The sequence below is a fragment of the Dermacentor silvarum genome, chromosome 1, assembly GCF_013339745.2.
Source record: "Dermacentor silvarum isolate Dsil-2018 chromosome 1, BIME_Dsil_1.4, whole genome shotgun sequence".
Classification (NCBI taxonomy): domain Eukaryota; kingdom Metazoa; phylum Arthropoda; class Arachnida; order Ixodida; family Ixodidae; genus Dermacentor; species Dermacentor silvarum.
In genome coordinates, this window is record NC_051154.1 from 258,340,066 (window position 1) to 258,354,013 (window position 13,948).

The 13,948-nt window shown below is 47.4% G+C and overlaps 1 protein-coding gene across 1 annotated transcript in view; it reads right to left on the reverse strand.

Moving 5' to 3' along the window:
• The window catches only part of LOC119437087 (WD repeat and FYVE domain-containing protein 3), a 235,089-nt gene that overhangs the window by 145,503 nt on the left and 75,638 nt on the right, over positions 1 to 13,948 (reverse strand). The window contains exons 20-22 of the mRNA XM_037704162.2: positions 11,597 to 11,967; positions 10,398 to 10,619; positions 5,003 to 5,175 (exon numbers count right to left, since the gene is read on the reverse strand). Of these exons, the coding sequence (XP_037560090.1) occupies positions 5,003 to 5,175; positions 10,398 to 10,619; positions 11,597 to 11,967 (766 nt within the window). The remainder of the gene's footprint in view (positions 1 to 5,002; positions 5,176 to 10,397; positions 10,620 to 11,596; positions 11,968 to 13,948) is intronic.

The window sequence follows — 13,948 nt, forward strand, 5'->3', positions numbered from 1 at the left end:
ATCGATGAATCCGGCCTTGTAGAAACAGTTCGCACGCAAGCAGCCGTCCCCTCCGCCCAGGCCACCTGTACCATATTAACGGCTGAATACAGAGAAACTCGAAGCGGTAAGTTGGCGGCTGAACGGTCAGCAATGATGGGCAAGCACTCCACAACGCGGTGCTTATATGATGCCTTAAAGGCAGGTATTATGTCCAGATTAATTGGCTGCACTTTCGAAGTGGCATTGGGTGGCAGAAAAATTCCAGTCACAGCCGTCAGATAAGTTTGCACGTGGTTTGCCGAACAGTGATCAAGCATGAGCATGTTGCAGTCAAACTTGCCCAGCCACTCTGCGAATATATAGCACATCATGTATGCTTTAGCATTGTACCTGTAGCGCAGGAGCACATACCCTCGAAAGCAACGTGACTTCTTCGATTTCCTGATTATGAGCTCACACGCTGATTGCTGCCATCCATATTTGTGCACAGAAGAGCGGCAACATGTGCTTTGTTGTGTTTGCCGCCAGCGCATGATTTGCCTTTCATTGCGTGTGTTCTGTGCACCCACTCCACTGTCGGTGCCGCCTTGGTGCAGGCGTAAAGGTGCAAAGTACCGTATTTACACGATTGTAAGTCGACTTGAATGTACCGTATTTATTCGAATCTAGGCCGATAGTTTTTTTCAAATAATCACATACGAAACTCTAGGGTCGGCTTAGATTCGAGGATTTTAAAAAACGCGCCAGTTTTTAACTGAAACTGATAAATATGGTGCATAGTTAGCGCCATCTAGAAAAGTCAGTATCGCAGCCGCTACTAGCCGCGCCAGTAGCCAGCTGAAGTACACGAGCGACGTCGCCATTTTGACCTGCGTCGTATCGGTAGTATCGGTATGGTGCAGCATCGGCGCGCGGTGTGGCGTTATCGTAATGGCACCAAATGGGCGGTGCCGCTTTCTAAACGAATACTGTATTTACTCGAATCTAACGCGCACTTTCAACACGACCCTAAATCTGCGTCGGCATTTCAAAATGGCCGCCTCGCACGCGCGTCGTGCCTAGCTACCGTAGCACGCGGAAGCTTCCTCCGTGTGCTGCAGTACACGTGCTTAGGCAATAGTCTACCGTCTGTCTTCACGTTCTCAGCGTCTGCTCTATCTATCAGCATGAAGTACCGAGTTCATCATGATGCCGCATTTAAGCCGCATTTAAAAGGAAAGTGATCATGTGTGCGGAGACGGACGGAAATCGGGCCGCATCACGGGCGTTCGGAGAATCCGAAACTTGCGAGCGGGACTGGCGCAAACAGAAGGAGAGGATTTTCGCCAGCAAAGCAATGCGGAACGGTTTCAGTGGACCGAAGCAGGACGTAATCTGCAACGATCCACTCCGGCGATACGATCAGGCTTGGCCCTATCTTGAAAGCAATCTGAGACTGGTAAAGTCCGCCGCGCGCCGTGTTTTCGCCGCGTTGAAGCGAGAGGCATGCTAGCACGAAGGCGCGCTTCGTCTCCAGCGTTTTGACAGTTCGTTTCCACGGTCAACGAGCGAGGTGTGTTCATGTTTGGTTGAGCGCGCGTGACACCGTGCTTGTTAATAGCGGTCTACTAATTTGCTACCGAATTCGATGCATCGCCTTTCGGGCGAAACTGAGACTTTTTTTATTCATCGCAACATCAGTGCATCGAGAGGAAATCTATTTTTCCAAATTTTTCCTCACGGAAAACGGGTGCGCGTTACAATCGAGGAAGCGTGAGAATCGAGTAAATGCGGTAGTTGTGCTAGCCGTAGAGGCATCGTCAAACGTTCAAACCGGGCGGAACTTCGGCATCGGTCTGTCGTTGGAGGGGGCCACGGGAGATGGTTTTTGCGTGCGCCGCAACGTGCGCTCCTTCCAAAAATGCAGCATCTCTAATGCGCTGGGTGGTACTGAATATAGCGCACTGTTTGAAGATGTCAGCAGTAAGCAAGATAGCGACGAGAATGAGCTCGGCATGTTCAAATTTAATAAATGCTGTTTCATTTTGCGAATGCTGTCCTCGCTTTTTCGTTCGGCCTACATTCGAGGTAAGTTTTTTTTTTTTTTTCGGACTTCGAACTTTTGGGGGGTCGGCTTAGAATCGGAGTCGGCCTAGATTCGAGTAAATACGGTAGGTCGACCCCCCCAAAATTGCATGTCTGAAAAAAAATTGGGGGGGGGGGGGGGGGGAGAAAAACCACGCGAGTGCATTTCACACAAGGGAAATTTATTGATGGGGTTGCTAAGACTACTCATTGTCACTAGAGTTGACCTCACTGGTACTGCTGCCGTCATAGCTGCTGCGGTCCCACAGCACGTCGTCATCAAAAGTGAGTCCACACTTCGCGAACGACCGCACCACGACATCGCGCGGTTCAGCCCCCCTCGCATAAAGGACCCACCCGCACACAGTAGCCAGAGAGGCCAAATTTTCTCGCGCTGAAGCCGCCACTGCCGCACCACACGTTCACTGACTCCAGACTTGCGTCCCGCTGCGCAGTTGTTAGTTTCCTTAACATGGAGGATAGCAGCCCAGTTGAACGCTGCTGAGAACGAGCGCCGAAAGTACTTGGCACTCATGACAGGCGCGACGATTCAGCACAACAGCAGAAGTGACAGATGCGCGCGGCCGTCCAAAACAATCGTATCTCAAAGAAAAGTTCTTCCGCCAACTACTAATACCCCCCAAACGACGGCTCTTCCGCCAACTACCAATACCCCCCTAATGGCGGCTCTTCCGCCATCTACCAATACCCCCTAAACGGCGGCTCTTCCATGATCGATGCTCCCACAAGAGCCGTGCGCTCGTGGTGCGCGCAATCAAAATGTATGCAATACAGTAAATTATTACGCTACGCTTCTACCGTAACCATAATAACGTAGGTGCAAAGTTGTAACCACGCCGTAGCGCCCCTGATTTCTTGTTTTTCTTGCCGTTACTAGCGGTACACGGTTCGGTTTCGATTCTAAGTCGACCCCCCAACACTGGATTGCCAAATTTGAAAAAATGGGTCGACCTACAATCGTGTAAATACGGTAGCAGCGCAGCAGATGACGCAGCAGACGGGTGCGAGCACCGTTAAATCCCCGCTTGTGAACGTCTGATGTGTCTACACAAGTGTGGAGTGTATTTACGCCCCAGAAGCCGATCATACCTGCAGCTCAGGACCGCTCAAACTTACGCACTCTGTGCACATTAGTCGGACATAACATAACGCCTGTGGCGAGTCTGCACCTTGGCATTCGTTTCGAGTGACGTGCTGTGCCTGCACCGCAGCAATCGAGCTGCAAAACTTCTTGTGAACCGCCGTGAACTGCTTCACAGTGGTGCAGGCAAATCGAACGAACCTAGTATCTTGGCAGTAATCTAAACTTTTAAACAAATTGCAAGAAGGTCGACCTGTACTAGCATGGTTATGAGTGTCAGCGCACGCAATGACGATCGCGTCGAGAGCAATGCATCGGCGTGGCTCACAGCACCCGAGATTAGCGTTTTGCATCGCACGGCACCGTAAATCGTGGACACCTCGGCTGACCACGCTTAGTGCCCACGACCATCATCAGATGGCGCCCTCAAATTAAAGAGGGCGTGAGCCGCTGCCCGATTTAATGGGATCAGCCTCGTCCGTCCGTCTGTCCGTCCATCCATCCATCCAAAAGTACAAAAAGATAAATATTCATTGTGAGAGAGAGAGAAAAAAAATGTTGCAGTTTCGCCAGAAAGCTGGAGCATTGATGGCTATAGCAAATACAACTAGAAGTAAGATTCACAGCTTTATTGGTGTCACGCACGCTCAGGCAAAGACCACTCGATCACCAAGAACACTCGCTGTCGCAATGCGAGCTAACGCTTTGCACCATGCCTCGGAAACATGAGATTACGTGACTGCCAACACCAGACGCGCGGGAACAAACCCCCCTACGCATGAAGGCACCTAACATCTCGGCTCTCCCTTTGAACTTGCCGAAGATTACCTCCAAAATACGGTGCATGGCTCGCATATAGACAGCCAGGCGCAGCTACAGCAAGGGTAGAGGAGAGGAGACATGCACGATAGAAGGGAGGGCAGATTGCGCGTGTCCCTTGACCCCCGCCCCCCTTTAGCACGTACTTGATCCAAGTTACCATGCGCTCGCCTCTTCCCCAACCCCTTGCACTGAAGGAACGATCAGCTCCCTTTTTTCTCTAAGTGCTACGAGCTGCAATGTGCCTGCGGCCTCTGCAAGTTGTTATGTGACAAATGGTGCAGCGCTGTTCCTTGCATACTGTGTCCCAGCGTGTACACTTCCATGGAATTTTTTTCTGCTCGAACTTTTCATGCGGAAGGACGCTTGCAAATAACATTTTTCTCAGACGACATTTTTATAACTTTTGCTAGATTTACCAGTCATACAGGCTTGAAATGCTTGAAATGAGTGAAAACATTGTTAAATTGAAATTGTGTGATGAAATTACTTTGTTAAATCGAAAATAAACATTTTCTTTTAAAATACACTTTTCAATGGAACTAAGATAGGGAAATTACATAGCGAATTTCGTTACATCAAGGTTCCACAACTATTTCAATTAGCATTGCCTATCATTATTAACACAGTTTATCAGGTGGTGCCATAGGGGCACAAACCAATAATTTTTGTTCACAAAAATGCCTAAACCACCACCAAAACACACAAATGTACACAACACACACAGACTCATACTGTAAACAGCACTTTCGAAGAACTCAGTTGCTGTTTAGCTCATTGAGTTGGAAAGCAGTGCTGGCTTTGATACCACTCCGCAATTTGAACAGTCACATGAACCTAATTGAAGAGTCACGTAACCAAACAGGGGTGGCTTATAGATTGGAAATGAAACTAGTGGTGTAGAAGTGCTCAGTAAGCATTTAGCTCTCTGGCTCAGTGAACACTGAAGATGCTTTTGTGATGCGGAGACTACAAGGGACCAAGCACGACGTAGTGCTTGCACAGTAGCAGCATATTTGCTGCAAATGTTCCCACCTTCTGGGTGGACATGTGCTGGCCATCAATGTAGATGGAGACAGAGCTGTTCTTGAGCACAGCTCTGTTGAGTACGATGACCACGTGGTGCCACTGGCCTTCCTGCAGCAGTTCAGGGCTCCAGAACCGGATGCAACCTTCCTCCTTTACTTCGGGCTCCCAGTCTGCACCAGCTGAAAAAGCACAGTGATGAACCTTAAGTGTAATCCAACCTTGGCCAGTCACACAAGGTGCCAGCTACAGCACAACCAATCAGAACTGATGAGAACTGCAACTTTTGTGCAGACCTTCATAAAATACCAAGAATGAAGCAGACTTCACTAATAATGATATAACGTCAGTGCAGTAAACATTTGCTTGTTATATTTTTGGCCATTCAAAATTCAAAATCCAGACAAATCTGGCATTCCTTTTCCCATACCAAAAAAATACAAACTAGTGAGATTTTATTGTACTTTACTATACTATATTTTTGAATCTATGCGAGCACCACTGACTACCCTGGAAGTCATGATGCATTCATAAATAATGGGCAGGCTTGAGCAGTTTCAGTTCGTTCGACGACCACTGACCATTGTTGCTGTCACTTGAGCATTGCTTAGCGTTTTGCCAAATGTTCACCCAGTGAGCAATTCTTCCCGTTTACCTCCTGCCTATGCACCATTGCCACCCAAGCAGCAGTAAGAACCACAAACCATACTTTGTACTCAAATTTTCTCCAGTGTTAGGTGACTGAGTGCTAGGAACGTTAAAATATGGTATGCTGCCATTCATTGCATTCCAGAACTATCGAGCCACTTTCAGCACCTTTTTGCCTATAGCAAATTTACTTGCATGACGAACGCACTCGCATAGTGAACGCACCTCCCCCCCCCCCCCCCCTTCCAATCACGAAGTGTGTTTTTTCGTTTCCTCGCATAATGATTGCATCCTGAACTTGCTGCCGTGAAGGTAGGAGAGACACGGTGCGATTCGGCGTCTGATATGGCATCCGGCGGGTACGATTGTATCGGACGCCAAATCATACAGTGTGTCTCCTACTTTCAATGCGATAGCAATTATATGGACACTCCCAACGTATTTTTGCTATAGGCGCTGATGATCACGGCTCAATCTCCTGTGTTCAAGGGAGAAAAGTGGCAAGAAAATGCGCCGTAGGAAGGGGAGGCAGGGGGGCAGCACAGCAACTGCGTATTGCGCAGCTGCGCACGCCTTATCTTGAAAGCGATCTGCATCGGGGGCTGAGTCTAGGTGCGACGGCGGCTTATACCTTCGTGTGTACTCCGTTCTCACTGCTCAGTTTGCGTTGAAGCGATACACAGCCCGAAGGTCACTTCGCTGGCTGTTGCTGCCACGCTTCCTCACGCCAGCGTTTTGACAGTGAGTGTCCGCGATCACTGAATATGATGTGTTCATGTTTGCCTGTGCGCGCTGACACCATACTTGTTAAATTACATAGCAAATGCTTGCAAGTTTACACGGCCGATAAAACTACTATCCTTACTTCATATAGCTGTCTATGCATTTGATGGTTCGCCTTTTAGGTGAACCTGCGATGTTATTAGAGGTGGCCGTGGAAAAAAAAATTGCTCAAAATTGTACCCCGCATAAAAACGCACCCTCCAACTTTGCACATATTTTTCGTGAAAAAAAGTGCATTCATTATGCGAGTAAATACGGTAAGTCCTTTCCAGCATCCATTTTGGATACACTTGTGTACATATTCAATATTTTAGAATGTTCAATAGAATATATTATGCTATCCAGTATTTGTCTCAGTTTGCATTTTAGTGTTTGTAATTTTTGAAGTACTTATAACCAATAAATATAAATTGGAAGATACAGTTGAACCTCGATTATACGTTCCCTGGCCATGCGACGACTCGCATTTTGCGATGAATTGGTTTGGTCTCAGCAAAATCCGCATAAAAATAATGTATTAAAACCTCAATTATACGACGCAATTTTATGCCGACCCGCATCGTATGACGCCTCTCTGGTACCGTCCGAGAAGAAAAAAAAGTTCTAAAAAAAAGTTCGTTTGACAGCACGGACATGCGCTGTCACACGCTGGCGGTGTGTGGAAGCGCCGCTGGAGAAGCGAGTGAAGTGACCTTCGTGCTGTTGTCTATCGCTTCAACGCAAACTGAGCGCCGAGAACACACAGCACGCACAAAGCTACGAGCCGCCGACGCACCTACACTGCTAGACTCTGCCTCAACGCAGATCGCTTTTAAGATACGGCCCGCGCCGCCGCGCAGTATGCAGTTGATGCCAGAGTACAGTACAACGCCACCCCGCTATCCCTCCCCCCTTGCTCCCTCGCCGGTGCCTCGAGCGCAACGGAAGAAGGCGCGCTTCCTCCCTGCTTTTCTTGCGCGCGCGAGATTTAGACGTGGCCGTCGGCTCCCCTCGCATGATTTCACTCACACATACAGCATATGGCGCGCGACGACTGCGTTATCACCCTTGGACTTCATACGGAATATCTATGAGCCAAAACCAATTCAAGGGCTACAATGCGTCATAGACACCATCTTTATATAGCAAATACAAATCTCAAGGGCCATACTTTTACTGGCGGAAACCGAAAATACGTCATAGTTGTCGCCCCCAGCACTTTGGGCGGCCAATGCCATCGTCAAGCCACCAAGCCAAGCGACATGAAAAGTCAAAATGGCTGCTCGGGTCGGCGCAGGGTGGCAGTTCGCAACGTATGATGCGGGAACGGTTCCACAGTTGCGACGCAACTGCGGGGTTACCAATGCATTGGGTTCTATGGGAGCTGTGCTGGGACCGGCCGAAAATGACGTAACAGCCGGGAAAACACAGCTCCTGGGAACGTAACAGCGGGGTTCTACTGTAACACTATACGACGCTAGGATGCCATCGTGACACTCGCTCTTCGTTTCCGATGCCTCGCGCTTGTGCGAAACGACACGCGTCCACGCATCCGGTACCTGGTGTGACATTCCGAGGATGAGTGCTTCAACGAAAACGGAAAACGGGTGCGCATTACAATTGAGGGTGAGTTAGAATCGAGTAAATACGGTAAGCGTTTCTTTTTCGAATTTTTGTGCCAAACCTGCATATAACGAAATCCTCTTTATAACGAAGTTTTTCGGGAATTTGTCAATTTTGTTATATCCAGGTTTAACTGTAATTGAGAAATCTGCCGAGTACAATCAACCTCTCTATATGGCTTTCATAGAATATGAAAAGGCATTTGATTCAGTAGAGATACCAGCAGTCATAGAGGCATTGCGTAATCAAGGAGTACAGGAGGCAAACGTGAATATCTTCGCAAATATTTACAAAGATTCCACAGCTACCTCGGTTCTAAACAAGAAAAGTAGAAAGCTACCTATCAAGAAAGGGGTCCCCCAGGCAAGGAGACACAATCTCTCCAATGCTGTTCACTGCATGGTTAGAAGAATTATTCAAGCTCTTAGACTGGGAAGGCTTAGGAGTGAGGATCAACGGCGAATATCTGAGCAACCTTCGGTTTGCAGATGACATTGTCCTGTTCAGCAACAATGGAGACGAATTACAACAAATGATTGAGGACCTAACTGAGAAAGTGTAATAGTGGGGTTGAAGATTAATATGCAGAAGACAAAGATAATGTTCAATAGCTTGGCAAAAGAACAAGAATTCAGGATCGCCAGCCAGCCTCTAGAATCTCTAAAGGAGTTCGTTTATCTAGGCCAATTACTCACAGGGGACCCTGATCATGAGAAAGAAATTAATAGAAGAATAAAATTGGGCTGGAGTGCATACGGCAGGCATTGCCAAAGCCTGATTGGGAGCTTACCACTGTCATTGAAAAGAAAAGTGTACAATCATTGCATTCTACCAGTGCTAACATATGGGGCATAGACTTGGAGGTTAACAAAGAAGCTCGAGAACAAGTTAAGGACTGCACAAATGTTAAGGCCTAACGTTAAGAGACAGGAAGAGAGCAGTGTGGATCAAAGAGCAAACGGGGATAGCCGATATTCTAATTAACATTAAGAAAAAAAAGATGGAGCTGGGCAGACTATATAATGCGTAGCATGGATAACCGGTGGACCATTAGAGTTACAGAATGGATACCAAGAGAAGGGAAGCGCAGTCAAGGACGGCAGAAAACTACGTGGGGTGAGGTGATGAAGTTAGGAAATTAGCAGGCGCAAGTTGGAATCAGCTAGCGCAAGACAGGGGTAATTGGAGATCGCAGGGAGAGGCCTTCATCCTGCAGTGGACATATAGGCTGATGATGATCAGTGTTGAATGTGATACAGTTAAACCTCAATATAACGAAATTCTCGATATAAAAAAAGTATTTACCTTTTCATAACTTCTTGTCCATAGAACACCATGTATTCAGAACCTCAATATAATGAAGTGTGTTTATACATAATTTCAATATAACGAAATGTCACTGTCGCCATGAGGGAATACCGGGACAATAAATGAAAACTTCCGGAGATGCAGAGGTCAAATGCTTGAATTAAAAGCGGCTGCTTGTGTACGCACCTCTCAAATCACGTGCAGCGTGACCAAGAGCGACTGCCGAAGCGGAGCAGCATCGTGTTCTGTATAAAGTCCAAGTGTGATAAGATGCTATCGTGCCCCATGCGCTGTACGCTTTGGGTGCGAGTGAAAGCTTGCGAGGATGAGCCGAAAAGGATGGTGGCTTGATGAGTGCCATCTTCCCGTGCGGGCAAGGGGAAAGAAAGAGGGAGCGAGCTCGCGGTAACATGATCAAGCGAGCGAGAGGGGGCAAATTTCTGCGGGTCTCCTTTTCTAGCGTGGCCGTGGCTGTGCATGGCTGTCAACGCGGCTGAGCGCATACGCAGCTCGTGTGCCCTGTTTTAGAGGTAATCTGCCACGCGTTTTTTTTAAAGAGTGGGCATGTCGAGATGGCGTAGCATCATGTGTGCTGTCTTCCCAAGTGTTTAGTACTGAAGATAGCATAACCTAATAGCGAGAGGCAGACGAAGCATTCAATCCCCGCTGCCAGCGCTTTTCATGATAGCGTCACACTGCGGCTGACAGTATCAGCCGCGGGGGCGGCGTGGACGTGAAAGCTGGTAGCTTCACTTAATTCATACCACCGATGTGAAGATATTGTTAACACGGCAGGAAACCGTACCTTCCATCGCCGACTCAAGTTCAACAAGGTAAATTTTTTTATCAAGTTTTTTTTTCCGGATAATTCGGCGAAATTTTGCGACCCCTTCCGTGTAATTTGAAAAAAAAAAAAAAACGATCGGCGACTTTACTTATTTTATTTGCATAAAAGATTAAATTTCGATACAACGAAGTAAATTGCCGATTTTACAGACTTCGTTATATTGAGGTTTAACTGTAAATTGAAATAGACTAGACTGCGATGCACCAAAAGACTCACTGAGGTTGGGCAAAGGAATCTCTTGAGTAGAAACAAGCAGTGCCTTGTCTCGGGATGACAGTTGAATCACCAGGCATACAAGATGGTCATCACGTCCATGCAAGTTTCGCACCAGTGTCAGCAGCCGCACCGCATGGGGATCCACATGGGGGTCACTGAAACGCTCCACGCTCAGCCATGTGGCGAATGAGAGCCCTGGTTGCGGTGGAAACATTCGGTCCCCTGCAGCATGTGTCCACACATAAGTTTTGACACAACGCACAATCAGCATGCAAATGTGTGCCACAGAAAGCACGTTTTCATGTAGCTGCTGATAAATGCCTCAACGTGAACTAAACCATGTGTCTGCCGTGTGCCTACATCGCTGTGGTCAAGATCAAATGGCCAATGAAATTTTTTAGTGTCATGCATGTGAAGGCTTCTTGAAACCTACACGTGGGTTGGCAGTTGTCCTCTTCTGTTTCATAATGGGTACTTGCGCACCATTGTGAGCGAATGTTTGGATACCACAGCAAAAGCAAAAAATTTAACTATTCTTCTGAAATGGCCACAGCATCTAATTGGGTCATGTAGTGTATTGGTCAAACATGCACACGCACGCATCGTACAACTTGATTTCAGGTTGTAGATCTAGGCTGCGAATAGAAACCATTTCACAGCATCCATGGTTTATAAACTTTCACTTGTGGTTGTACACTCTCTGCCAATACGAAAGGGAACATGTCACTTGTGTTAAACTGCGATTCCCACAAATGTGCAAGTCAGACCCTCACTCACTGCTATTTGTTTTGTTGCTAGGAACTTTTCCTCATTACAAGGACACACAAAAAAATTACCGGCTTTGAACACAAATCCGGTGTTCCCTTTTCATATCCGCCGAGAGTGTACACTTACGGGTAAGGACAGCCGTTTACACAGCTAAATTAGTAGAGCACCACACCTCCCGCAGAGGCTGTGTATTTGGCAACAAGTTGTCTTTCATTCCACTTACATATTCCTGATCTTTGTCACGAATATGAAAATAAATGTCCAAAACCTAACACTGCTCTACAATTATGATTCTATTAATAAAGAACAGTTAATTTCTGCCATGCTTTCCTTGGCTTCAATGTCTGTTGGTTCCTGTGGCTGCTAGTGCTCAGAGCTAGAGAAATGAAACACTGTTCTGAATGAGTCTTGATACGGCTGGTTGTGCTCACCTGTGCCAATGCCTCCGATGACGCCCTCGGGTGCGCCGCCCACCATGGAGACACCCACCATGGGTGGGCCACCTGAGGCGCTCTGTGGGGCCACACTGCTCAGGTATAGGCAGCTGAAGCCCTCAGGGGCCATCTCAAACTCCACAAACGGGGGCGTGAGCAACGTGCCGTGCAGGCGGCAGTCACGGGGCGTGGTCATAGAAACAAGAGTCTTGATGCGAGTCAGGGGCACTGGACCCCCGTCCTTCTGGTTGGTTAGCCGGGTTGACTGGGCTCGTGCTAAGCAGACGCTACCTCCCGCCCGCCGCTTGTATTCACTGCCCACATCAAATGCATTGCAGCATAATGGAGAGCTGAGCCGCAGAAATGAGCTGCAAGAACAGAGCATGGTAAGACTTTTCTCCAGCTCGCAGTTTGCGCTACAAGATGGCACAAATAAAAATGAAGGTGCTACATAAATTCTCTCTCCACACTCACTAAAGACAAGCACAGCTTATCTTTTTATTTCTGTCATGTTTTCCCAAAGACAAATGTTGAGATTATCAAAGGCGTAGTGTGTATTTAATCCCAAACATATTTACTGCTTCAATATGGCTCCAGGCTTCCTGAAATGGCCACTAGAAGACACGAGCAGATTGCAAAAATCATCACTTAGATATTGCATTTACTTGCACAGTGGAACTCCGATTATACGACTTTCAGGGGACCACGCAAAACCGTCGTATAATTGAAAAACTAAAAATATAGGCAGTGACGCTCAGTCTTGCCCAAAAAACTGGTAGAGACCGCCTGAATAAGCCCGCGGCACGAACCTGCACTGCTCCGAGGAAGGTAGATTAAATTATTAGGAAATTACCGTATTTATTGATGTAACGCGCGCATTTTTCATGATTTTTGTTGCTTGAACAACTCAGCCCTCGTGTTACAGTCGAATAATAGCAAAATTGGTAATTTTAAAACAAATGCTCTAAATCCCACGATTTCTAGCGCTACGTTGGCAACCTGTAACTTTACGTCTCAATCCAATCCATATACAATTCGACCGAAGTCGGAACTTGTTTTTTTATTGGAATTGACGCTGTTTTTGCAGTGCTTGCGCCTAGTTATGATGCCGCAATACCCTACGGCCTCTTGTGGTTCGACTCCGTTCATTCGCGACGTTATGGAGACGCAGTGCATTCGCTATGACGGCCACTTCGAGAGACGAGCAATTTTGATGGTCGAGGAGCTGGGAAAGTCTGCCGCGGCTCGGTGTCTCGACGTTGACGAATTGCGGATGGCAGGACCAGCGGCAGGCCGTCTTTAAGTGCGAGGCCAGTCGGAAAGGCTCTGTGGAACTTGAAGTGGCCTGGTACTGACACCAAATGAAATGTTTGTGCGGTCTTTGAAGAACTACTTAAATCTCAAACAAGCTCGACGGCACGGAAGATGGCTTAATTCTCGGGTGATCACTTCTGGAGATAGTTTCGGTTTCGCAAGACTGCTTGTCCCGGCACTGAACCCCTCGAAGTATACGGCCGACAGCGCTCTTGGCACTTATAGCATGCTTAGGACAGCACCACAAACACTTGCTGGGGACGCTATCAGTGCCGAGTCCCGCGAAATTTCACGAAAGTGAAACTATCCACGAAAATGATCGCCCGAGAATACTGTCCAAACAAAGCTTCGTCTCCTCTTCAGACGACGATGATTAGTGAAGAGAACTAGTTTCCGAATTGCGATTCCTTAAATAAAGGTACCATTTCTTTTTCCGTTCCTCTCGCATGACATTCGCGGTTTTATTTTTATTATTTCGCATGACTGAAAAGTCACCCCTTGCATTACAATCGCGGTCATGTTACATTCGGGTAAATACGGTACTGCACACCCATTATCAGCTGGCTGCAGTGGGCTCACGCGCCAGCCTGCGTCTGCTTAAGGATTTTTTTTTCTTTCTTTTTTTTTTCTCAGATGGTACCGAAAGAGGCGTCATACGAGGCGGGGTCAGTGTAAAATTGCGTCGTATAATCAAGGTTTTTAATACTTTATTTCTATAGGGGTTTTGCCGGGACCAAACGAATTCGTTGTAAAATGCGGGTCGTCGTATAACCGGGGGCGTACAATCGAGGTTGCACTGTATATTGAACCTACTTGTTTTCTGAAAAACCGAAGCAAAGTTGTAGGTGCGAACTATTTCCGTACCGCGCCCATTCGGCATTGTTAGCCCGCTATCGATGGTTTGAAACGCTGCTTGCGAGACCTTCCGCGCCACTCATGGACACCCTGTGCTATCGGACGTGAAGGAGAACTACATTTGAGTTTTCTAAGCAGTTTGCATTTTCCCCACTTGGCGGTAATTTTTGAACGCATTTC